The sequence below is a fragment of the Danio rerio genome, chromosome 16 (genome assembly GCF_049306965.1).
Source record: "Danio rerio strain Tuebingen ecotype United States chromosome 16, GRCz12tu, whole genome shotgun sequence".
Lineage (NCBI taxonomy): Eukaryota > Metazoa > Chordata > Actinopteri > Cypriniformes > Danionidae > Danio > Danio rerio.
In genome coordinates, this window is record NC_133191.1 from 32,593,906 (window position 1) to 32,621,856 (window position 27,951).

Sequence of the window (27,951 nt, forward strand, 5' to 3'; positions counted from 1 at the left end):
AGATGGAGCTTACATCTGGGCTATTTTATACACCGAAGTGTGATCACAACGTCCTTTAAAATTACAGCTGTCAGGTGTATTAATGAAACCCGCAGATTGTTCAGACTTTCAGGAGTCAGACATTAATTTTACTTAGAAATGAACTTGAATTTTTAATAGGGTTTAAAATGGAACACGTATGGAGTAAAGAGAGTGAGACGAGACCGTTTTGTGAACAGACAGACTTGCATAGTCTTTAATAATCCGATGCAAAATGTTGTAACTTACAAATGCATTAGCAAACATTAGGAAATGTAACTTACATGAATTTATACATGTTATAAATTGCAAAACATAAATATCAATGTGATTTGTGCATAGCCTTAAGAGCTTTAAAAGTCAGAGGCATGGCAAATCATCACTCGGGTTTTGTTAATAAAAAACAAAGACAGAACAAAGAGTCATAAAATAAATTGTTTGTAATCTGCAGCCGATAAGATCTGCTGTAATGTAATGTACAGTATCACACACAATATATAATTCAGTTTTCAATATTGATACATTTAAAAGCTTTTCAAATGCTTGTTTTAATTCTGGTTATTATTGCTATACAAACTACAATACATATTTATAGGCAGTTAAGTTTTACAGTATATAGCAACATATAGATTTATACACGTGTACAGCAAAGTTAAAATATCTAAAACTGCGTTGTCATATGCTTAACCGCATGACCTGCTCTGGTTTAATTTGGCAGTGAAATGAATATCTCGAAAAAGGCTAACTGTGCCAGATCTCTTACAAAAGGAAGAGATTTCATTCATTACACTAATAGCTGAGCCTAAAAAATCAAGCAATGACATTTCAAATCAAGGGCACATGACAATGATATCTAACAGTTATTTCAATATTTAAAACTGGAATACAGTATTATTAAAATAGTGTATTAAAAGGTAATAATGTTGTATAGATTGTTTCTTGTACAAATTGCCTTGGTTAATGTCTGCATATGTTTTTATAGACTCTTAAAGTGTCAGTAGCCATCGTCTTGCAGCTTATGTATCACAAAGCAAAACAGATTCAGTGAAAAATCTTCTATAATTTACTAAATAATGAAAAAGCAGCCATCTACAGTTAAAACAAGAATTATTAGCCCCCCTTTGAATTTTTTTCTTTTCAGAGCAAGGAAATTGTCACAGTATGTCTGATAATATTGTCTTCAGTTTTTTTTTTTTGTTTTACTTTGGCTAGAAGAAAAGCAATTTTTTTTATTTTTAAAAAACATTTTAAGCTCAAAATTAGTAGCCCCTTTAAGCTACATTTTTTTGATAGTCTACAAAACAAACCATCAATATACAATAACTTGCCTAATTACCCTAACCTGCCTAGTTACCCTAATTAACCTAGTTAAACCTTTAAATGTCACTTTGTATATAAGTGGCTGTATAGAAGTGTCTTGAAAAATATCTAGTCAAATGTTATTTACTGTCATCATGGCAAAGATAAAATAAATCAGTTATCAGAGATGAGATATTAAAACTATGTTTAGAAATGTGTTGAAAAAAATCTTCTCTGTTAAACAAAAATTGGGAAAAAAATTAAACAGTGGGGCTAATAATTCAAGGGGTTTAATAATTCTGACTTCAACTGTACATCAGTAAATTCCTAGCAAATTTTGAGCGAACTATCCCTTAAAAATTAAATATTAGATATAACTTACATCATTCATATTTTTTATAAATATAAAATATTACCTTTGGATATTAGGAGTATTTGCTTTTTGTTTATCTTCAGACTTAATTGATAGCATCATCTACTTAACTTTAAATTTATATAATAGTGCCAACCTAATTTCTTCACTAAAATAGCATTTTTTATTGTGATAAAGTAAACTTACAATGTATATTTACATTAATATTATTCAGGCTTAAAAAATCTAAATGAGAGAATTATAAAGATAACATACTATACTTATTTACAAAAATGCCATTCTGGCTTGCAAATAAAATGTTATAAGGCTTTGTACCTTGCTGTGTTGACAAGCAGCAACATCAAAAAAAAAAAGTTTTTTATTGGCATCAATGGTTCCATGAAGAACCTTTCAAATTGAAGGAATCATTTCATTCCATAAGATTCATTTTAGATTCTACATTTAAAAATGAGTTCTTTTAAGAACCATACACTGATAGGTTATTTGGGGAACAAAAATAGTTCTACAATAGCATCACTAAGAAATCATAGTTTTTAACTATTAATAATGAGTGATGGATAAGTTTCTTCTGCACTTTGAGAGTTACAGTAAACCTTCAAAAATAAAGGTTCTTTTTCGGCATTGACATCCATAAAACCTTTCCATTCCTCAAAATATTCTTTTCAGTTACAAAAAACAGTGCTTTATATTATTACATAGTTCTTAAAAGAACATTTTGTTCTTTGTGTGAAGAACAATTCACTGAAAGTCCTTTATGGAACCCTAAATGATTCTTCTATGGCATCACTGTAAAAAAAAACTTTAAGAGTGTACAACCGTTTTAAAGGCTCAACTATGTGTAAGAAAAACCATGGATTCTCCATTCCAGCTCAAATAAGCTTCATTGTGAATCTTCCGGTGTCTCCACCATCTCCACCTCCACCCATAGATGATCGTGGCACAAAGTCTATTGTGGCAGTGTGTTTTATCTGACCTTTGCTCTGACTCCAGAAGAACATAAACACAAAACAGATTGCAACAGAGCTGAGAAAAGACAGAAATCCCATGGTGGTAGCAATGATGAGGGTTTTAGCATCAAACGGGTAAGGACTTGACACCCGAGCTGAGGAGTTGGTAGATGGAGGTGCTGAAGTTTCTATCCATCCCTCGTCTGAGAAATATGACACTGTGCGGTTTTGTGGAAGCCCCTCCACATGCAGACTCACAGAGATGCTGTCATTACCTGCAGCATTAGCTGCGCTACATAAATATGTTCCACTGTCTTGTACTTGCGCATAACTGATCTGTAAACTCCCATTAGTAAGCACTCGTACTCTCCCGGCAGAGCTAAGTGCAGACTGTTGGGCTGACAGCCAGGTTATAGACGGTGATGGATAGCCATCTGCTTTGCAGTCAAAATGTACTCTCATTCCCTCAATCACGCTTATATCCTGCAGCTGTCGGTTCAGGATCTGCGCCTGTCTGCACGTAAAAACAACCGGAAGCTCTGCCTCTGAGAAGTCCCGAAATGCCTTCCTCTGATGATTCAGGGGTGAACAAGTGGGTTGCCGGCCATCAAAATCCAGCCGCCGACGCCGTCGCATCACCCAGAGTAGCCTACAGTCACAAGCCAACGGGTTTCTGTCCAGCCGCAGTGTCTGCAGGTTCCCCACAGAGTGAAAGGCGCTTTCTTCCAGTGTGGACAGACGATTTGAGGACACATTGAGTAAGCGAAAGCGGGACAGACCCCTAAAGGCACCTGGCTCTATCCGTAGCAGGTTTCCACCCACCAGGTGCAACTCTTGGAGTCTCAGAAGATCCCCCAAAAGGTTGCCCTGTATGGAGGTGATGGGGTTGTAGGATAGATCAAGGTACTGCAGGTAGGCAAGATGGCGCAGGGGAGAGTAAGGTATGGCACTAAGATTGCAGTTGGTTAAAACTAAAGTGGTCAGGTTCAGGCCGACCAAGCTGTTGCTGTTCAGCATCTCGAGAGAACTCCAGTGGAGGATCTGCAAAGTACGCAGCTGGTGCAGTCGGCGAAAGGCATTGTTGGGCAGCACGCTAATAGTGAGCTTGCGCAGACGCAGCTTAGTCAAGCTCTGAAGTTGCGACAGAGCTTCGGTTGGGATGGAGGTCAGATTGCTGCGGTCCACGTTCAGCTCCTTCAGTGCCTGAAGCCCAACAAACGCACGCTGCGAGATAAACACCAGGTCATTTTCCCCTGCGTCCAGCTGCTGCAAGTTAATCATATCCCTGAATGTGTAATCCAGGAAAACCAGGATCTCATTCTCACTGATATCCAGACGTCGAAGGTTGGAGAGGCCGGAGAAAACCCCGACTGGCAGGATCTTGAGACGGTTGTTCTTAATCCTCAAGTATCGCAGGTTCTTCAGACCCTGAAATGTTTCCACCTCAATCATGGAGATTATGTTCTCACTCAAGTCCAGGTCCTCCAGCTTTGACAGGCTGGAGAACTGACGCCTAGCCAGCGTTTTCAGCTGGTTTCCTGAAAGATCCAAGCGTTTGGCATTGGTGGGTAAACCCTCAGGCACAGCAGTCAGGTGTCTCGAAGAGCAGTTGACCTCCAGAGGGTCTCGGGAGCAGCTGCACCTCTGAGGGCAGGGGAGGTCTGCAGCTGACAAGTTCAGGCACCACAGCAGCAGGACGGTCCATGCGCCCCGCTGACCACACAAATCCAGGAACATCTTACCTCCTTCCTATGAGATAAACATATGCAAGAAACACAGTTTAGGAAAGGAACACTGTAGATAGGTTGTTACTCTAATCATTCAGATTCTTTCAAATGAATTTCACGTCTCCTGTTATGTTTACTCCTTACTCCTTAATTATTCATTCATTCAGTCATTTTCTTGTCGGCTTAGTCCCTTTATTAATCCGGGGTCGCCACAGCAGAATGAACCGCCAACTTATCCAGCAAGTTTTTACACAGCGGATGCCCTTCCAGCCGCAACCCATTTCTGGGAAAAATCCCCACACACATTCACACACTCACTTATACACTACGGACAATTTAGCCTACCCAATTCACCTGTACCGCATGTCTTTGGACTGTGGGGGAAACCAGAGCACCCGGAGGAAACCCACATGAAGGCAGGGAGCTCCTTAATTATGTTTTAAAATATATACTTCATAATTAAAAAAATAAGTATCTTAACCATATGTAGCAAGGCAGTTTTGTCAAAATATTTCTTTCTGAGAATTAAATTAAATTAAATTATTTTAAAGTGCTTGTGTTTTACATTTCAAGAATATTGGATTAGGAATTACATTTTTGTCTTGATTTTGAAGTCAGGTAAAGACATCCCTTCCCAATTTTCCTAAAAATACTCATTTATTTTATTTCTGAAATTTAAAGCATTTTTATCATTGGAATATGTATCCTTACATTGTATATTGTATTTTAAGAGTTCACACTTAGCTTAAAATCAATAGAGCGTAATTGGCACGCTGTCCCGGGAGATAGCCCTGACCTCGTAATATCCTTGAGCCTGGGGCTCCCACCCGTTAGAGGGGAGTTCGAGCTCAGGTAGGTCTCGAGAACTCCCTTGCTTGTCGCCGTGTGAGCATTTTAATCTAAGGTTGTCTTGGGTGATAATTTGGTTTAGTCGATTGGCTATAATGTATGTTTTTAGACGGTGAGAGGAAACTGGGGAACCAGGAGGAAACCCAAGCAAACACAGGAGAACATAGAAACTACGCCCAAAAGCGCCAACTGGTGCAAAACAGTGCTAGCCACTGGGCCGCAGTGTCGCCCGATCGGAAAAAAAGGTGGGAAGTAGAGGAGGAAGAGGGGAAAAGATAACTGGAGTGAAAAACTTTGGTTATTTATAATGCTTCCGTAATCATCTAACAGAGCAGATTACAGAGCTAATGAGTTTCCAGCCGTGTTGATCATAAGCACGTGATCCTCCACACTCTTTGAGATGCATTTACAATGTATTTTTAATTAATGACTTAATCTGTACTAAGAAATATATTGTGTTCTGTAACTGACTAAACCAAATAAGTCTAGAAAAATCAGGAAATTAGTTATTTTATTGGTCTTTTCTCTAGTTTTGCCCTTTAAAAGGAGTTTTTGAATAAATTTTCAGTTTTCTTTTCTTTTTAAGACTAAAAATAACTTGTCTTCAAAGTTTTCTACAAATTTTGCGTGTCCACTTTTTTTTCAACTTTTAAGGTCTGAAAACATGGAATATTTTATATTGACATTTGCTACTTTAATGCAAACAAATGCTCTAAATGATAATATTTTTATTTGAAATAACAAGCAGATTATCAATAGTTTCTAAAATAAAACACAATTAATCATTTTACCCAAAAAACAAATATACATCTAATAAAGGCAAATCTACAGAATCAATAATAACTTTGAAGTGGTCCCAATTGTTATCAATCAGTCAATTCAACAGCACTAGAAATACATTTAAGTATCTACAGTACAAGAAATCTGAAGACAAATGACTTGTTTCTGTTCTCATAACACTGTTTATTCATTTATTTTCCCTAGGCTCAGTCCCTGATTATCATGGGTCGACACAGCAGAATGAACCACCAACTATTCCAGCATATGCTTTATGCAGCAGATGCATTTTATGATTCCAGCTGCAACCTATACTGGGAAACACCCAAACACATTTATTTATACTCACATACACTACAGACAACTAAGTTAATTCAATTCACCTGTAGTGCATGTCTTTGGACTGTGGGGGAAATCGGAACACCTGGAGGAAACCCAAGCGAACATGGGGAGAACATGCAAACTCCACATAGAAAGGCCAACTGGTCCAGCCGGGACTCGAACCAGTGACCTTCTTGCTGTGAGGTGACAGTGCTAACCACTGAGCCACAGAAAGGCCACCCTTTTATAAGATTAATATTGTACTATTACATGTCATCTGTTCAGTTATGCTCACCAAGGGACTTCTGTTGTGCCAGTTCTCATAACCAGATTTTTGTTCAGGTGGGTCTCTATGATGGGCTCAGTGTTTGTTGGAAATGCATTTAAACATCACATGTTGAAAATCCTAGAGCCAGAGAGAAAAGAAGAAACAGAAAAAGGTGATTCAGACAGTGTTACAGTGATATAACAATCTCTTTAATCCTCTGCTGTTAGACTGTGATCCAGACACGGCTGAAGTTGTGGAGCAGTTCATCATCCATTTCTGATGAAGGACAATGATGGAATGTTCTAGACCTGTTATGAGACTGCAAAACGTGCTCAACGCGCACTCATTAGGTAAGTACCAGTGATGAGACATGCGACAGCTGCGCAGTAACACGCTTATTTCCCTATTTCGGCTCCAGAGGGTTTGATGTGAGAGGACAGGTGTGCGGGACACTTTCACTATAGTCCAGCTTAACCTCATGCCACAGGGTGCAGGTGCAGAAGCCTAAACACAAATTAGAAATTACCCAGCCGGAATGGACAGACGCTGACTCTGCTTCAGTTTATTGGAGAGAGCTGAGCCAAATGATTCACACAGAGAAGAACAATAGACTGCTTTATAGTATACCTGTTCAACAAACGCATACTAAACCAAGAGCAATTCGTTATTTGAAGATGCAAATACTGAAATAAGAATAAGAGTGCTTTAATGTGACAAATGCATATACTAAAAATGGAAACAAATATAGGTAGCCCATAGATGACAAAGCTGTCAAAATTATGTCTTTTTATTTAAATATTTACTACATTCATTTCCATGTTTACTTATAGGTTTCTGTTACGCAGAGCTTTTATAAATTAAACAAGTAAATGTGAGAATCCAGAAAGAGTAGTAAGAAAAATGATAAATAAATGAATCAATAAAGAAACAAATAAATCAAACTAAGGACTGATTTCTCTAGGGTGGCCTTTAAAATGTGTTTTTGAGTAACTTTTTCAATTGTATAAACTACAGATTTGACTTTAAAGTGTTCTAAAAATATTTAATGTGTTCACATTTACTTTTTAATATTTAGGCTGTGAAAACATGGACTATTTTATAGTTATAATGATCATTTTATGCAAAACAAAAATTCATTCATTCATTTTCCTTCAACCTAGTCCCTTTATTCATCAGGGGTCACCACAGCGGATTGAGCTGCCAACTTATCCAGCGTATGCTTTACACAACAAAACACAATGTGTTTCACAAAACACACCCATAACTCATTAAAATAAGCACAACCCTGTTAGATCATGCGCAGCGGCGCTAAGCGTATTTTTCCATCCTTAAAATAGCAAGTGGATTCGGACACACCCTTAATGCTTTTGCACCATTCGTTTTAGACTTTGCGCCTAGATCATTAAAATAGAGCTTAAAGTTTTCATAAGTTTACATTTTTAGGTGCTCAAAATTTCAGGTCACCAGTTCTCATGTGAACAAACAATGTTTTCTAATTTTAGCTGTTAAAAATCATGTACATATTTCCTAAATTGCACTGTGAAAATATGAATATTTTCTATTCTATTCTATTTTATTGAATGAACAGCATCTATGAATGGGAAAAATATTTTGTATAATGCTAATCAATTTTATAGAGAACCTGAATCATCTAATAATTTTCTGTATTTATTTTTTTAGTCTAAAAAATATTAGTCTAAAAAATATTAGTCTAAAACAAATAGTTGGATTTGTTTGTTCACTGAACGCTGAATGTCTCCTGCATCTGCTAAAGTCAATTTACAGCACAGCAACTTTTCAATTATTTTATCTTTATCACGCACAGGCTTTATTTATTGCTCATCTCTAAAGGGAAAGTCTGGTGTAGGTGTAATTGAGAAAACATTCTGCATCATGACGATGTTTCACTTCAATTCATTATTATAAATAAACAGCCTCAGCACTCCACGCTTAAAAAAACGCAATAGTGACAATTTACTACAGCTCAATGGAGTGAAAAAGAGAGCTTTAAACACCACATTACAAAGTAGCACTGGTGCCAAAAAAGACAACAGTAAAGGATAGGATAAAATAAAACTTGCAAACAGTAAAAAAGATGTATAGTTAAAAGTGCATGTTGTGAAATCTCAAACTATTAATAAATCAGTCTAAAGTGCCTTTGTGATTCTGTTAGAAAGCATATTGTTGAAGAATAATAAAAATAAACTTAAAAATGAAAATGTTCTGGGAATTTACTCACTTATTTGGTATCAGAAGTGGCTTATATGAAAGGCAAAGGCCTCTAGTTTATGCTTATTTTACTAAAATAAAATATCATCATGCCTTCATTTTAAATTATTTAATTAGGACAGCAAGATCTGACTTTGCTTAGACAAAAGTCTGGTTACTTAAAATAAATAATGTGCATATACATTATACATATACATTATATAGAATATAAAGTCATGGTGCAGTGAAAAAAGAATGAATATTGTGTATGACTCCCATTAGCTTGGAGGACTGCATCCATACATCTCTGCAATGACTCAAATAACTTATTAATAAAGTCATCTGGAATGGCAAAGAAAGTGTTCTTGCCGGACTCCCAGAGTTCATCAAGATTCTTTGGATTCATCATCAATGCCTGCTTCTTCATCTTACCCCAGACATTCTCAATATTGTTTATATCTGATGAGTGGGCTGGCCAATCCTGGAGCACCTTGATCTTCTTTTCTTTTAGGAACTCAGATGTGGAGGCTGAAGTATGAGGAGCGCTATCCTGATGAAGAATTTGCCCTCTCATGTGGTTTGAAATGTAATAAGCAGCACAAATGTCTTGATACCTCAGATCTCTCACACACCCCCATATACTGAATGTAACCCTAAACCATGATTTTTCCTTCACCAATTTTGACTGATTTCAATGAGAATCTTGAGTCCATGTGGGCTCCAATAGGTCTGCTGCAGTATTTATGACGATTGGGATACAGTTCAACAGATGATTCATCGGAATAAATCTACCTTCTACCACTTTTCCAAATGATCAACTAGAAGTCAAGTTATTATTTGTTGCTCTTACACAATCGACGACAAGACTTTTGTCAGGTAGTATAGTATTAAATTCTAAAAGACCACTTAAAATTGTCATTTTCTTTGTATTTATTAGGCATTTGTTTGAGTAATAGTTACTATGAGTTTTATTCTTTTAAGGTTTGATAACCATATTTCATATTTCAAATAAAAACATTGAAGCTTATAGCAGTTATTCAAAAAATAACTAATGGTCAGAATAAAAATGTCTTCATTTGTTGTAAATTGTGATCGAAAATCGGGATAATTCAACTAAATATTGTTCTAAACTCAACTCTTCTGGAGTTAAAATAAACTTTGATAATGAATTGTCTAAAATGAAAGTAAATGTCTAAAAAACATGGCATTTTTTTGTTGTTAATTAAAAACAAAAAGTTCTAAATAAAAAAAAATTATAAATTTGTTATGTTGAAATAATGTCATCAGTATTTTAAAGAGTAAACAAATAATATGTTTTGCTCTACATGTTAATAAGGTTTAAGTCCAGAGAAACAAGTCAAGTACACTGAAAAATTATTCAAAGAAGATTTCTTGGATTCACTAAAAAGTGAAGTGGTTGTAAACTATCTATTTAAACTGAATTTAAAAAACAAATTAAGTTGAACATTACTAAATATAATTTGTCTGTTTAAATTCAACACATAAAAATAGTTTGTAGCAATTTTGCAGACATTATTTTTTTCAGTGTAGTGCTCCAGATTGTCATGAATGCACTCATGTTCATTTCCCGAAGGCAGTGGATTAAAGGTATTAATGTTGTACATAATGTTCATTTTTTATATTTATTTGGTTTATAAAACCTCAATGTATCATCAGTAGCCAGGGGTATTCATGTTATCTAGTCCCAAAACAAATTGTGACTCTCAAAATGCCATCAGCCTTTAATTTGCATTTATGAATCACAAAGCAACACAGTTTTATGTTCAACTGAAAAAAAAGCCACCGACAAGAACATGAATGTAAATAAATTTCAAAAAGTGTACATTTTTAGTCAAACTACTTTATTGAAAACGTAAAATTGACTCAAAAATGTATCATTTGAATGTATAGAAACAGTAAAAACATGAAAATCCACCTCATAAGTATCACGTTAGCAGATAAAAAAGTTTAAAAAGTACAAAGTATGACTTATAAATCATATAATAAATGATATCATTACACTGTATTTGTTAATACATACATCTACGAGTCCTTTGCTTACTAATGAATGGAGTGAAACGACTACAAACTCCTACCTTGTCGTGACAAACGTTCTCAATTATCCAGTCGTGTATTACACCTCTCCCACTGCTTGCTGACTCAATTTAGACTATTCACACGAGTCTGAGTTTCTCACATCTTCTGTTTACACACAAAGCTGCTATTTTCAACTAGTTCCAGCTGAAGCCACTTAAAAATCAGGTTGACTTGTTTTCCTGAGTCCTCCAGTGTCCAGTGTCGTCCCCTGTCTCCACACAAAGGCCTTATACTGGCCAAATAAGCTGACTCATAATGCTGTATCCAGAGAGAGAGGGGGAGAGAAAGAGAGAGAGTCAATCCCGGCTTGACTGTTTTGACACTGTATTGGTTTTCCACACAGCAGAGAGCCCAGGTTTACACAAATTAAAGGTGTGAATCCCTCTCTGTGGACTTGAGAAAGACACAGAGCAGCAGGTGGACGTGATCTGGACACCAAACTCGTGCTCTGTGTCTCGCTGCTGCTCTGTATTACATTTCACACTGTCTGACAGCTAAGATCTTGATCATCTGCTAATAAAACGCAGGGAAAAGTAGTCTGAGTGATTTGTTGTCATGATTGCGGTGCTGTTTTGAACATCCAGATTTAAAATATTACATTTTCTTTATCACATTCTCTATAAAAATATAATTTTTGCATTTTCAAATATGTGTTTCTCTCTAAATATATATTTTCTGTTGACATTATTGCTGCAAAGTTTTTATAATGTTTATCAAATATCATTTAATAAATGTTTTTATATTTTGTTATTATTATTATTCTTGGTAAAAATGTTATAAAATTTTATATATTGTATATATTTTATATATATATATTGTATATATTTTTATTAACCACGCCAACTTTTATATCTTACAAATCTGTACCCCAAACCCAACATGATTTTTTTCATCTCTTTATTTATTTTCTTAAAAATAAAAAATATATTGTTAATATTATTATTAAAACAATATATATGATATTTTAACTATATATATTATAGATGTATATTTATTAAGATCTGGTAATATTACAATTGAAAATTGAAAAAAATGCATTTGTTTTATAACATAAACATTTGTTTTCATTTTAATATACAGTTTAATTAGTTTTGAAAATATATTTTTATATTTTTTATTAACACTGTCTAGATAATAAATAAATAATGATTAATTTTGTTTTATGATTAAATTAGTATATGAAATGTATTTATTTATACAACAGTTTTGTCTGGTTTTCGAATCTGATTGGCTGATAGCAGTGCAATATTCCTGTAATAACAGCGCTTGTACAGCCTCCTCACCCTTCTGTATTACACAGAGTGAGAGCAGATCAATAGACACTCTACAGTTGGACAAATATTGCAGCTAATATTGGACAACATAAAGTACTTTTGAGACTATTTTAGTTGAGAATGCAGTTGTTTAGATCGCAACTATGCAGTTTATTTATGAGTGTCTATCAGCCTGTCAAATCCACAAGTTGTCTATCCACAAGATGGCAACAGAGACCGCATAATAAGCCCTTAGAAGAGAAAAACTGCGTAGTTTCTAACTACAGCTGATCAAACCATTATAAATTTGGCTCTTTTGCATGTTGCAGTATTGTATTTATACCATAGTAATTGTAGTGTATTGAGTGTGAGATGGGACTCATATATCAGGAATGTATGTATTTTGGGTTGGCCACTCTTTGTAAAACCCTGTGTTACTTTTTGGTTGGCCATCTGTTTGTTTCTAATGAGTCTCCTGTTTTTGTTACTGCAGACTAGTTCAGTAAACAGAAAGAAAGAAGAAATGCTTGCATGTGTTTAGCATTTTTCCTTATCGCAAACACAACAGTAATCTGGTAGTGTTTGTGTTGCTTTAGCTTTTTTGGGGTTAATTATTGTGATCTCCCGATTGCAGCAGAGAAATAATAGGAAACGTTTCAAGACTCTTGGCATTTCATGACGTTCAGCCTAATAATCTTAAAATGTGAGCAAAATCACCTGTTTTGTCTTCACTTTAGACATTACGCTAGAGAATCATTCAAACACTTGCTCTAAAGTGACGCTAGTAAATTAGTAACGGCTTCTGCTGTTCTGACGTCAGCTGCAGATGTGAATAGATGGGGGAAGATAGTAGTAAATCCATACAAAAGGATTTTGAGACTCTCCGTGTTTGATTTCTTTTTTATATACGCGATTACGTCATTGAACAACTGTATAAACGCAATATCACATTCGTAGAGGTGCTATATGGCTGTATATTGTTATTGGTGGGACACCAAGAATGTCACACAACACACACCTCCCACCAGTGACGATATACAGCCATATTGCACTGCTACTCAAGTGATATTGCGCATATATCTTACATTATAAAAATAATGCTTACATGTTAATAGATAAAATACAGTAATGTGGCAATTAAGGTGTTATTTATTCCAGTTATCCATTTCATTTATTAGTTAATTACAACAAAAATTTAAATGTATTATTATTTAAAAACTGCCACATACATTATGTTGCCTCATAGTAAAACTTTGCATAATCATCTACCAGAAGCATCTACCAGCATCGGAAACGCTGTTATCTAACAAACAACGCTCTGCCAAACACTGAGTGTGTCCTTGTCGATCTGATGCAATGTCATCGCAGTTAGCCGGTCCTCTCTAAGCTAAACACTCACACACACACACGCACACATGCAAACATTACGTGTTGTTTTCTCACATCAACCCTGACTTTCATACTTTCACGTCAACAATCAAAACTCATCAGGGTCAGACAGGCTTCATTAGGTTACGGCAAATAACATGGACCACTGCCAGATACTAAAACCGGCCGGCTAAACCTTATACTGACTCCATTAGAAAACCATAACACTTCAAGCCTCTGCAGACTCACTCCAATTTGCACTTCACTGGCTCCAGGCGGCCAACATGGAATATAACAGTTATCGAGCTATAACTGTGTATTCTTGTGCGAAAAAGGTCAGAATGGATGTGCCCAGCAAATAGATGAGAGACGCTTTGAAATTAATATTTAAATCTTCAATATTAATAATCTTCAGCATTACAGGATATTCACAGTCTAGCCCATAAGCATGGGTGGGTGATTTTTCTAGGTTATTAATTAGTTTATTAATTAGTAATATAGTTTGAATAATTATAATGATATTATTATGATAATTTAACCACATAAAGACACAACTGCTCTACGAAGGACTGTAGAATATATCAGAAATTATACAAAATGTGCTTTGTATCACATCGGTGTTGTGTTACTGTGAATGATAGTCTATAATACAAGCAAGCTGTGTGTTTTTGCTTTAAAATCAAATAACATGGGTAGTGAAATGGCGAAAAAAGTCTTGCAGACACACTTTGAATTTGAACTTCTTTGAATTTTAAGGATACACTTACAAGACATTAATTTTACTACAAACTACTTTAATTTACTATGGTAACACTTTATTTTGATGGTCCATTTGAGTAGTAGACTGTCTGCTTAATATCTGTTGATAATGATCTTTCAACAGACATTTAACTGACTATAAGAAACTTTGGAAGTACATGTCAACATACACTAACCCTAACAGTCTACCTATAATCTAATCTAATTAGTTGGCATGTAAATGCAATGTAACTTATTTCAACAAACGGACCATCAAAATAGAGTGTGACCTGTACTCATTTTCTAAAAATTTCTTTTTCGCAGACCTACAATGTTGGTCAAAACAATCATGGTTCATTTAGATCTATGAAAGACCAAAATGTTTTATGCATGCCAGGGCAGTAGGCGGCAATATCACTGTAAAGCAGGTGTCGGGAACCTTTTTTTTTTTTTTAGCAAAGAGCCATTTCTGAAATGTTTGGCAAATGCTTTTTTTTAAAGACCCATTGGGGTAAATATAAACCCCAATATGTGTTACTACTAATACATATTTATGTTCATGCACAACTCAAAAATAAACAAATATGAAGCATCACATTTTGAACAAGTCCATAAATGAAGAAAGCTCAATTAATTTATAATTCTCGTAAGTAAACTCTTATTTTTTTCTGAAAAGCATCATAATTTAAAATAAACATTTTAGTATTACAAAAAACTACTTAGTTACAAATAATTCCAAATAAAGTATGCAGCAATAATTTTGGCTAGTTTTACCGAATATATATTTTTTATTATATTAATTTTGGCTAGTTTTAAAGAACAACATTTATGTTTTACTATTATGAGAAAAGAAAGGGCAAACAACTTTTATTTCTGTGGGAACCATGTACACGCATTTGCCCTTTGTTGTTGTCATGATTCAGTTTTATCCACAGCACACCACACGTACATTGGTCGAAACATTATTTTATTAAGTTTTTATTCAATTTTCTGTTAAAAAATACAATAAAGAGGGAGTTGTAAACAAGTTTCTAGTGACAGTTATACTTTTTTTTAACTGTAAAATATTGCTAATGGGAGATAGCTGGAGAGCCACATATTTTCAGTCAAAGAGCCACATGTGACTTGCGAGCCATAGGTTCCCTAACTTTGCTGTTTTGGTTGTCAAGTATTTACAAATGTGCACTAGCAGTGCTTTAAAGTGAAAGTCATGATATGTGGCCAAGTATGGTTACCCATACTCGCAATTTGTACTCTTCATTTAACTCATCAAGTGGTGTGGTGAGAGGGCTGATTATTCACTCCCACCACTGACATTCTGTGCCAGTGCCAGGATATGCAACTTTCTGATCAGGTTCTTATTAGGCTATAGCTGCATCCACATTAATAGTCTTCCTCTTCTAAACAATGTTTTTTCCTTCAAGCATATTGTTTTGTTTTTTATGAGCATAACAATGAAGTCAACTGATATGATGTAATGAATTGAAGGCATGAATGTAGTTTGGGGCTGAACAATATAAAATGTAAGCGTCGATTTCGAAATGTGTTTATCCACAATAGTCACGTCGCAGGATTATATTATTTATTAAAGGTTAAAAGATAAAGATATTATTAAATGTCAATTTTATATTATTGCATGAGGGTGACACGGTGGCACAGTGGTTAGCACTGTCGTTAAAAATTACTAAATGTAAAAGCTTAAAAGACCTTTAACCAATTCTGAAAAAAAATATTAAAAGATGGTAAATAATAAAAAAAACATGATTATTAATAGTTTATTAATAATATTACAATTATTATTATTATCTACTATTATTTATTTATTTTTATTTTAAGGTCCTTTTCAGTTTTATGCTGTAAACTTTCTTTACTTTGTAATTGTTATATCTCTTTAATAAAATAATCAAATGCTTATGGAGGTGGTTCATTCCGCTGATAAATAAGGGACTAGAGCTGAAGTAAAATGAATGAATGAATGCTTATGGACTGAACATGACTTCATACTCATGCGCTCTTTGACAAATTTGAGTTTTTAATACATATATATGATAAGTTTATAAAGTATTTGCCTTTATTTTTCACGCATCGTTTCTGAAGAGATGTTCAACAAGTGAATTTATTTTACATTGGTGCTCTTTTGAAACAGCACTTCCATTTATATGAATAGTTGTGCAAGGTTTTAATTTAAAGAAACATTAATTGAATCATATTTTAGTAATGGATTAAGTTAACGGTGGCTCAGTGGTTAGCATTGGTGTCTCACAGCAAGAAGGTCACTGGTTCGAGCCTCTGCTGGGTCAGTTGGCATTTCTGTGTAGAGTTTGCATGTTCTCCCTGTGTTGGCGTGGGTTACTTCCAGGTGCTCGGGTTTCAGTCCAAAGAGACATGCACTATAGGTAAATTCAATAAACTGTGTGTATATGAATGTGTGAGCATTTGGGTGTTATGGGCGTCCGCTGTTTAAAACATGTGCTGGATAAGTTGGCAGTTCATTCCTCTGTGGTGACTCTTGATGAATAAAGAGACTAAGCTGAAGGAAAATTAATGAATGAAAACATTTGAATGGTTATGTACTGAAAAAAACTATTTTCTATTTCCCCTCTGTTCACCAAGCCCTACTCACAAGTGATTTTAATGTTTTTCCATTATGCTGGTTTATCTCGCACTAACACTTTCTAAAATATCAAAACTTTTTTCCAGTGACAACATCAGAGGTCACTGACCTGCATATTTAGCCTGACCTCAGACCTCCGAGAGCAGCCAGGGAATGTAGTTCACCTGTCTCGATGGAGCCTGTGCTATTCTGGTCCCAGCCGGGGCGAAAAACTACCCGTCTCCAACTCTCCAATTATAATTCCTCACATCCATTCTTCACAGCAACAATTGCAACAAAGTGAGAAAGAGGCTGTTTATGGCTGCTGGCCCTCCACCCCCGCCGCAGAATGCAGTCATGCGGATGAACGCAAGTATTAAAAGCTTTTCTGAAACAGGTGTTGTTTAGCAATGGGATACGATGACAGATCTTCAGGACGTGGAGAATTTGTTCCCTTGCCCGGGGAACGGAAAAATAAATATAAATGAGAAGGTGAGCTTCACACTTGGATGCACAAACCACAGATGCTTCCTCAAAGTGTTTATTTTTTAAAGTCCACAGTGAATTTACAACATGCTTCTGCTCATCATTCTCTAATCCGATTTTGCTGAAAGCCATTATGATGGAAAACATTTGCTTTGTGCTTGCATGTGTAGCATATAATACACGAGTTTATAGTCTTTTATGTTCTCTGTTAGAGTGTGAATGATTTGGGTTATTTACTCTAAAGGAGTGTTTGAGAAAGATAGTCTGACAGGGAGGATTCAGAGTTGGTATTGTAAATCTCTTTGGATAATTCAGGATGCAAGTCAATATGTGTTTTGTGGAAGTGGGTTGATGATTTTTGTGTGTATATAAAATGCACTAGTTTGGCAGGCATATTTATTAAAATCATATCAGATTATGATTATGCCCTGTCAACAGAATTAATTTGAAACTAAAATGATCGCATTTGTAATTAAATGATGGTTATCGGCTGTGATTTAGTGATTTTTAATAATGGCTTTGTAAACGTGTATGCTAAGTTCTCTTATTTGTATATTTAGATTGTCATCTGAAGCACCCTTAAAATATTAATAATTTATTAACATTATTAACAATTTATTAATAATGTGTAAATGTAAAATGTTAATAATATATTCCAATTTGGCTTATCTCAACATGCATTTTTACATGATAATTTGGAGGGTGGCACGGAATCTCAGTGGTTAGCACTGTCGCCTCACAGCAAGAAAGTCGCTGGTTGGAGCCCCTGCTGGTGTAAAGTTTTTCCCCGTTTGCGTGTTTGCTCTGGTTTCCCCCACAGTCCAAAGACATGCGGTGTAAGTGAATTGGACAAACTAAATTGGCCAAAGTGTGTGTGTGAATGTGAGAGTGTATGGGTGTTTCCTGGTACTTGGTTGCAGCTGGAAGGGCATCTGCTGCGTAAAACTTATGACAGAATAGTTGGCGTTTCATTCCGCTGTGGCAACCCCTGATGAATAATGGCCCTTTTCCACTGAGTGGTACAGTACGGTACTGTTCAGTAGGCGTTTATGGCCATTTCCACTGTCAAAAGGCGTACCGAATGGAACCGTACTTTTTCGCCACACATTTGAAGGGTAACAAAACACGAGAAAGGGTACCAAAAGGTGCAGCTACGATATTTAATATAACGAGTCTATTTTTAATATAACAAACTTCTTGAGCTGATGATAATAACGTGTGTGTGATTATTGAAGTGTCTTCGACATCTGATCCTAGCGAGAGTGAAGTGCGAACAAACAAAGGAGAAGCCCAACAACACATAGGAGCAAATTGTTTGAGCAACCTGAATCACGAACAAACTGCCATGTTCTTTCAGCGCCTCTTGGACACGGAATGACAAAATTACTCTCTAACAGAGGTTACATGTGCTGGTGAAGATACAGACACAGATGAGAGGTTTGCACTGACTGTGGGCTATATGTTGTGTGTTGTTTTTGAACCCAAACAAGGACTAAATGTATACTGTATGTATTTTTTCTGCCATCAGTAGCATATCAGAGACTGTAAGGGTCTGTAGTTGTTCATATATGCTGCATTTATGTATTTATTTTTTTATAATTGCAGACGTTACAGTAGGCCATTTTGCACTGTCACAGAATTAATTAATCACAGAATTAATTATGTTCACAGAAAAGTTAGTGATGAACATTTAAATACAAGTATTTATGTGTATAAAGCATCTGTTTTGTGAGAAGTGCTTCTCATGATATGTGAACGACCTGTACAGCTTTACTGTAGACATTTATTTGAGCAAGAATGACATCGACTGAAACTTTCTATCGTACATCACGGCCACCAAAAGTATACCCTTGGTAGTGGAAAAGCAAACCTGATGAAGTTGGCCTGTACTGACCTGTACCGTACTGTACCAGTCAGTGAAAATGGGCCATAACGGACTAAGCCACAGAAAAATAAATGAATAACATGGTGATGCCTATTTCAGTGGCATTTAAAATACAAAATAATATTGGATTTGAATATATTATATAATGATAATTATTCTCTTATTATTGTTTTATGCTTATTTCATGATCTTGTAGTACATTTATTTATCAGTTTAGTGGTTAAAAAAAGAAATAACAATTTCATAATAGTTTAAACTAAAATTTCTATATTTTTGTCCTGATAAAAATCTAAGATTTTTGAGATGCTTTTAAATCATTTAAACGTTCAGGACAATCTCACATCAATTCGTAACTTTAGTGGCTAATTCTATTTAATTTGTAAAATCTCATTCATGCATTTTAATACAATGGGGGAGGGGGTGTTCATACGTTTCATGTGTAAATCATTCATCTCACATTTATATGAATTAGCCACTTATCTGGCAATTTGTAAAATAGTTATGTTTCCTTGTGAGATAAAGGTTGGATACTTATCTGTTATCATTGATAACGCAAAAAATATCTTCTTATTAATCATGGTTTCTGCTGGTTTCACAGAGTTAAATTTAAGACTTTTAAAAACATTTTTAAGACCATTGTGAATTAAGTTTTAGACTCTAATTAAAGCGCTAAAGGCTGAGGAATGGCCCAGATGGAAAAGAAGAACCACACACATTACAGGCACACACAATCTAGCACACACAGTGGCGTAGCGCAAGGGGGTAGTAGTATAAATTACTATAGTATAAATTACTATAGTTAATCATTTAAATAATATATAATATAGTTATAAACTGATCTTAACTGATTATCTGATGATAAACTACTATCTTTAACTAAACTGTAGCAACTGTTAGTAATATATATATATATATATATATATATATATTTTTTTTTTTTTATATATTATTTAATTATTAACAGTTAATTTGTTTGTATTGCTACATTTTTTGCAACTATAATTATCACAAAATTACCAGTATTTTATGGTTTAAAAACAATATATATTTCTTACTATAAATTACTATAGTATTTAATGTGGGAAATCATTAATAAAAAAGTTATTGGAAAGCTAAGCAAATAAATACTATTAAATCGCTTGAGTAAAATAAAATATAGAGTTATACATTTATTACATGTAAAAATATTTGTATTACATAAAATATGTATTATTGCCTATATTAACTTAATTTCCTTCATTATAAATTAATTATATATTTTAAACCTGTCCAATTTAGATTGCTCAGCAAGGCAGCTAACAAGTAACTGCTATATTGAGTCTGTCAGATAAATAGTGACTGATCATCTATGAAGGCTGATTGAAAACTGTTCAGTCTATTATATTGAATGGCGATCGGAAACAACGTTTCCCATTCGCCCATCACGATCGCCATAATTGTAAAATAGCATACACTATTGTTTATTGTTGTCATGTTCACCAGTGAACAAACCACCAGATGTCGCTGGTAAACACTCACTCATATCTACAAATCTGCCAGTAAATGTACTACATATTCAGTCATGCCACACACACACACACCTGCTCCAAGTCTCCACTGATTAGACTCCCACAGCTGATCCTGCTTCAAGACTGATTACACACAGTATTTAAGCAGCACACACACTCATTCACATTGCAGAGTCTTGTTATCTTTCACAGTGACATTACAACGCGTTTCTTTTGTCTGCCTTTGCCGTGTTTTTAATCCTTTGCCTTGTTTATATATTTAATGCTGTTTGCTGCCTGCCTCTGACTAACTGCCTGTTGTTTTGACTTCGACTCTGGATTGCCCTCATACATCTGTTTGCCGGTATTGACCACTACTTGCCTGACAATTCTAATAAACCTGCACGTGGATCCAAACTTCTGTTGTTGGTGTCACTCCCCGTCGTTACAATTGTATACAATATTTATTAACTATATATAAAAATATATCGATGTTGATGTCCGAGAATACGTTAATAACATTAACATCCGTTGTAACCATATATGGTTTGCCTAGGTTGTGTGTGCTGGATTGTGTGTGCCTGAAGCATGTGTGGTTCTGCGGGCCTGCAGCTGGATATTATTGGGGTGGTTTTTCTTTAACAAACAAATATGAATGTGCCTTTTTGTTGTTGTTTTTCATGATTATGTGGAGCAGCTGAGAGAGGTCAAGCAGAGTTTAGATCAAAACAGTCTGAAGGACAGATTATGATAATTCAGCTTTGCGCTGGTCATTTCACTCGGTACATGTACATTATGTACCACAAAGAGAATCAAACGTGCTGCAAAAGGGGAAAAAAATATGAACATGAGATCATCAAACATATTCCTACTGCCTGCTAGAAGGCAACACACGTATGAGCGCTTTAAACTAACTTTAAAGTCAGTAACTTTTCAAGGACACAAAAGTAAGGTCACCTCCGGCTAAACTCAATGCATTAATGTATCTGGGTCACTGCACATGTGCTCAAGCTCATTGTTAATTTTAGGCAAGTTTAAATAACAATGCTACTGTACAATATAAACCAATGAAACACTAAAAGCATTGGCAATTCAATAAACAAGCTGGTAGGAAGGAGATCATTTGTCTGCGAAGGGCCGGATTCAGATTTCATTTCAGCGATGCGACGTGTCTTGAAGCGGTGAGCATAAATCAAGCCAGAGTCCATTGATTTTTAGTGTGATTGTGGAGGGGTCACACATATGGACGTGGTTTACACTCATCTGTCATCTGTGAAAAGTGCAGAATCTGCTTCGCCCGTGTATGTACTGTATCAGACGTCCGTAGATTTTAATCCATCAATTGAGTCTGAAACCCAGTGCTGACAGATTGCCTCCCTCCCATGGTCACACAACAAGCTCTTAAAGAGATAGTTTACCCAGAAATGTAAATTTGCTGTCATTTATTCACCCTCTGGTTATCTGAGATGTCTGTTAAAACAAGGTATGTGGCAAGTAGAAGGATTGGAAATGTAAATGTAATTTCGTCACCTTAGAATTATAAAGTTCTATCTGAGTTATTGACATATTCTTATTCAATGAAAACTTATTTACATTATGGGAGGTTTTTATAATAAGTTATTAACATTTTAATACATTTATTAAAAAAACAAAAAAAAAAACAAATGTTACACAGATACTGTTTGCCATAGAATGCAAAAACTTTGAAGCTTAATATCTCAAAATCATTCAGAACGCAGATAGAACCTTATAACCACGATTTGTAATTGTTGTTATCGTTTGAAAAATTGTATTTAACTGCATTGCTCAGGATTTTTTCCTTAAATTACTGTGAATTTGTGGTAATAATGCTGTAAATTATGTTCACTTTCACGATCCAAACTGATCGTTTTGCTTCAGAAGACCTCACTCTAGAGAAGGAATCACCAAACTTGTTCATGGAGGTCCGGTGTCCTGCAGATTTTAACTCCAACCCTAATTAAACACACCTGAACAAGCTAATCAAGGTCTTACTAGGTATACTTGAAACACCCAGGCAGGTGAGTTGAGGCAAGTTGGAGCTAAACCCTGCAGGGAACCGGACCTCCAGGAACGAGACTGGTGACCCCTGCTCTTGAGCATAGGTCTCAAACTCAATTCCTGGAAGGCTGCAGCTCTGCACAGTTTTGCTCCCTAATCAACACAGCTGATCCAACCAATCAAGGTGTTCAAGACTACTGAAGACTATTAAGCAGGTGTGAGTTGGAGCTGAACTATGCAGAGCTGCTGTCCTCTAGGAATTTGAGACCATTGCCTTATTGCCTGGATCCACAGATCCCAGTTATTTTTATTTTTTTTTGTTGTTGTTTTTTAGGGATGTCACGTGGTTTCAGACTAGCAATCGGACGTTACCTCCAGATTAGGACTTGAATATATATGCATATTATATTTATTCTTATAAATTTTTTAACACATCTGTAGTTATGCAGTGGCAGAGAGGTAGACCTCTTTCTTGACTTCACACAGAAACAGCAACGTGTGGGGCATGACATCACTGTTGCAGAGTTTCTTATGGGTTAAATGCTAGCAAAGTAGAACATGGAAGCAGCTTAAAGTGGAAAGCGCGAGTATATCTGTGGTCTGGATATATTATAAAGAAAAAAAAAAGTTGATCGGGACATCCCTAGTTTTATTTATTTTTTTATTCTCAGTGTCGGTAGCTATTGACTTACATTATATCAATCACAAATGACCATGGTTTCAGGAAATAAAAAAACAAAACTTAATTAATTCCTTCATTTTCTGCCACTTTTCTGGGGCCGTGTCGCGGGGACAAAAGACTTAGGAGAGAACCCCAGACTTCCCTCTCCCCAGACACTTCCTCCAGCTCCTCCGGGGGAATCCCAAGACGTTCCTAGGCCAGCCAAGAGACATAGTCCATCCAGTGTGTCCTAGGTCTTCCCTGAGGCCTCTCTAGGTAAGCGTCCAGGAGGCATCTGTAACAGACCACCTCAGCTGGCTTCTCTCGATGTGGAGAAGCAGCGGCTCTACTCCAAGCTCCTCCCGAGTGTCAGAGCTCATTACCCTATGCATAAGAATGTGCCCTGCCACCCTGCGAAGGAAACTAATTTCAGCCGCTTGTATCCGAGATCTTGTCCTTTTGGTCATGATTCAAAGCTCATAGCTGAGAGTAGAAACGTGGATTGACCAGTAAATCGAAAGCTTTGCCTTTCAGCTCAAACATCTTTACCACAACGGACCGGTACATTGACCTCATTACTGCTGCCGCTGCACCGATCCGCCTGTCAATCTCACGTTCCATCCTTCCCTCACTCGTGAACAAAGCACCGAGATACTTAAACTCCTCCACCTGGGGTAAGGACTTTCCTCCAACCTGGAGATGGCAAACCATCTTTTTTTCAGTGGAGCACCATGGCCTCAGACTTGGAATTGCTGATTCTCATCACAGCCGCGTCACACTCGGCAGCAAACTGTCCCAGTGCAAGCTGAAGGTCCATGTTCAATGAAGCCAACAGAACAACACTTAATTAATGTTAATGAGTATGAACAAACTAACAGCAGATATTCCTTTTTGGGTGAATGTTTCCTTTAAAGGGATCATTTTTATTTTTATGAGCAGGGTTGTTGCTTAGTTAAAAGATGGGTCTGGTCTATTGGGAAATTTCTCCAGTTAGACCTCTGCATCAGCCTGTGCTCTGTAATACAGGACACCCATTAGCAGGGTCATATGGTGCCCTGGATAGTTCAGTGCCTAAGCACTAAGCAGTCCATTTTAGGGCAGCAGGATTACACAAAGAACAAGGATGATGCTCATGTGATGATGCGAGACAGACCCGGGGCCCCAAATCTCACATTTAGTCCAAACATAAGTGCTGTGTGTTATTAAAAAGACAAAAACTGATCAAAACAGGACATCTGCACCGGTTCAGTCATATTAAACCCTGCTCCAAAATGACCTCATAACAGCAGCCCTCACAAATCACATGCCGATACATCTGAGGGTGTGATGAGAATGTCGAGTGACCAAGCACAACAAACCAGTGATCAAGTAAGTGCTTTTACTGCTCCGACTCATCAACCGATGATAAATCAGGCCCTGCTGTGCATTACAACCCTTCTGATTAAAGTGCTCATCTGGACGGGCCCCAAAGCTTGCGCTCCTTGAGCTCTGGCTCACACAGGCGCGACAGGGAATTTGCGGCGCTGCTCTTCACTGGCGGTGTGGGATACTGTTTGAAATCTCATTAGACAGATCTTGCATAGATTGATTAGAGCTAATTAAGGCAGCCATGACTGCCAGGGGCCTCTAAACCCAAGCAACTGTGAGACCAGAGACTGTGAGGCAGGAACACACATACTGCATATACTGCAAATTCACCACTAGGACAACACACTATTTTTAGGTGCACATTTGCCTCCAAAAACAAAGAGCTTCAAAGACATGTGCCTCATGAGACAGTGATCTGGCCCTGTAATGAAGGCTTTAATCTATCTTTCTTTCTTTCTTTCTATCTATCTATCTATCTATCTATCTATCTATCTATCTATCTATCTATCTATCTGTCTATCTGTCTATCCATCCATCTATCTATCTATCTATCTATCTATCTATCTATCTGTCTGTCTGTCTATCTGTCTATCCATCTATCTATCTATCTATCTATCTATCTATCTATCTATCTATCTATCTATCTATCTATCTATCTATCTATCTGTCTATCTATCTATCTATCTATCTATCTATCTATCTATCTATCTATCTATCTATCTATCTATCTATCTATCTATCGGTCTGTCTATCGGTCTGTCTATCGGTCTGTCTGTCTGTCAACTCAATGATCTCCCGCTCCAGTTTTATTGCTGGAAGCAAATCCTTAGAGCAGTTTTTATTTCAGAAAATAAAGGTCCACACTTAAAACTTCACCAATTAAAACTTTATATGTGCCTTCTAAAATAACTGCTTTGTAAACCAAACCAAATTAAATGTTCATCTTATAGTAACATAATGTAGGCTAAAGGTCAACTTTATGACGTGCATAAAGTCTGACCACCTTGAAAAACTCCCAGCAAACACTTTATTTTCAAATATACAGCCTACATAAACTATCAGAACAAAAGAAAAAGCGGAACTCACCGGCTTCCCTCACAGTATCTGGACAGCAGCGATCTCATCATCATCATTGCTCTCCAAGTCGCTTGTCCATGTCGAGTCGCAGTTTCTCACTTCTGCACAATGTCCTCTAACATCATCCTCGTGCTCAGAAAGACGATGAGCCCGTCTTGAGAGACAAGACCCGAATGTTTTTTAATCGCTTTGCTCCTTCATTAATTCGTTCTGTCTACGACACATCTCTCCAGGGGCTTGCAGGATAATTGTAGCCTTAATTTGGGTTGGCTGTTCTCCGCGCTGACGCTTCTCTGCACTCGCTCCTCCAACTTCCAACTCCCACCTGACCATTTCAGTACGAGTGAATATCTGAAGCCCAGTGCTTTCTGGAGAGCAGATCGGTGTTTACTGCTCTGTTCGGCAGGGCTGGTGAAGGATAACACCTCGCGAGGGCACTCTGAGAGAATAGCAGATATTTGCGCGGCTTGGCCAAATCTCCGGATTTAGGTAAAACAGCAGATGGTTGGCCGAGAGAGACTCGTGGCTTGTAGATGCTGGGAAAACATCTCATAGGACACATGTTTACTTCAGTCGATTTATGCGATACAAAGACACACAGAGATCAACTAAATGTGACTTTTTGTAGTAAACTACAGGTTTTTTGTCGAAAAGAGTACAGCAGTCTACAAAATTTCAATGAGCCCAGTTTGTTAAATCTAAGGCTATACGGTAATGGCCCAGATTTTGACACAAACAAACAAACAAACAAGACTTCTGTAACACACAGGTACTGTAATGAATACAAATACTAAAATGCAATACCTCATTTTAATCTATATCCATTGAATTTACTTCATATATCCTGGTAAGATTAGTCTAATAAATGCTTTAGAAGTATTTGAATGTTAACCGCGCGTGTGTGTGTGTTATACCAATGTAGTTGACTGATAAAATGGAAATAGGCTACAAATTAAACTTAATTTGTGTGGGTTTGTTTAATAAATGGAGTAAAGTACATTATATAGTAACCTAACATAGTAAATATAATATACATTATTTGTTTATTTTCTTTTCAGCTTAGTCCCTTTATTAATCTGGGGTCCCCACAGCGGAAAGAATTTTTTTATGCAACCCATCACTGGGAAACATCCATACACACTCATTCACACACATACACTTAGCTTACCCAATTTACCCATAATGCATGTCTTTGGACTGTGGAGGAAACCAGAGAAAACAAACGCAATCACGGGGAGAACATGCAAACTCCGCACAGAAACACCGATTGACCCAGTCGAGGATCGAACCAGGAACTTTCTTGCTTTGAGGCTATCGTGCTACCCACTGCGACACCGTGCTGACCTAATACAACTTTTAATTTTAATAATGCATTAGTAATGTTAAAATGAACATTTCCTTATGTTTACATAATGCACAGTTATGTTTAATATCATAGTAAATTTAGTATAATATATTATTTTAAAGGGCGACATGGTGGCTCAGTAGTTAGCACTGTCGCCTCACAGTAAGAAGGTCACTGATTCGAGTCCCAGCTGTTTCAGTTGGCGTTTCAGTGTGGAGTTAACATGTTCTCACTGTGTTCGTGTGGGTTTCCTCCACAGTCCGAAGACATGCACTATAGGTGAATTGAATAAACTAAGTTGGCTGTAGTGTATGTGTGTGAATGGGAGTGTATGGATGTTTCCCAGTACTGGGTTGCAGCTGGGAGGGCATCCATTGTAAATAACATGCAAAATAAGTTGGCGGTTCATTCCACTGTGACGACCCCTGTTTAATAACAGGACTAAGCTGAAGGAAAATGAATAAATGAATGAGCTTTTAAACTGATTATTATTTAAAAAATAATTTAAAGTTGTTTAGGTTTTTGCTCATAGGGTTTTTTTTTTACTTTTTGTTCATACATTTCTAAAGTGTTTGCTTATGATCTAGTGCAGTGAATGTGGTAATAAATCGTCAGGTTTTAAGTCCAAAGTGCAAGTCTGCAACCAAGATTCTCTAATATGCTGACCAGGGTCAGATCTCCCAGAAATATCCGCTGGACTAAAATAGCAACTTTTCTTTTTCACTTTAATTTCATAATACATAAAGTTTTGAGATTAACATTTGTAGAGAGACCTCTGTATTATATA

The 27,951-nt window shown here is 36.3% G+C and overlaps 1 protein-coding gene and 1 long non-coding RNA gene across 9 annotated transcripts in view; one reads left to right on the plus strand and one right to left on the minus strand.

The window, feature by feature from the left end:
* Positions 1-17,852, plus strand: part of LOC141378215 (uncharacterized) — a 47,156-nt gene extending 29,304 nt beyond the window's left edge. For 4 of the 5 annotated variants that reach the window (XR_012392159.1, XR_012392161.1, XR_012392160.1 and 1 more), the window contains 2 exons: positions 6,807-6,929; positions 9,299-11,632. This is a non-coding gene — a long non-coding RNA (uncharacterized lncRNA). Of the gene's footprint in view, positions 1-6,806; positions 6,930-9,298; positions 11,633-16,943 lie in introns of those variants that run through there. The other variant, XR_012392162.1, reaches the window with a different exon arrangement.
* lingo4b (leucine rich repeat and Ig domain containing 4b) lies at positions 207-26,260 on the minus strand. Of its 4 annotated transcripts, none has more exons than XM_005158060.6 (3): positions 25,829-26,260; positions 6,607-6,717; positions 207-4,386 (listed from the first exon to the last, which is right to left on the minus strand). In XM_005158060.6, the coding sequence occupies exon 3, from the start codon at positions 4,372-4,374 to the stop codon at positions 2,560-2,562; it is 1,815 nt and encodes a 604-aa protein (XP_005158117.1). In that variant the 5' UTR covers positions 4,375-4,386; positions 6,607-6,717; positions 25,829-26,260; the 3' UTR covers positions 207-2,559. The 4 variants fall into 4 exon arrangements, with proteins under 4 accessions (XP_005158117.1, XP_021322384.1, XP_068070078.1 ...); XM_021466709.3 differs by lacking the exon at positions 25,829-26,260 and adding an exon at positions 10,884-11,087; XM_068213977.2 differs by lacking the exon at positions 6,607-6,717 and having other exon boundaries at positions 25,829-26,035.
* Positions 26,261-27,951: the final 1,691 nt, after the last annotated feature.

Coding starts and splice junctions, on each gene's coding strand:
- lingo4b (XM_005158060.6), bottom strand. CDS start 4,374: ATGTTCCTGGATTTGTGTGGTCAGCGGGGCGCATGGACCGTCCTGCTG.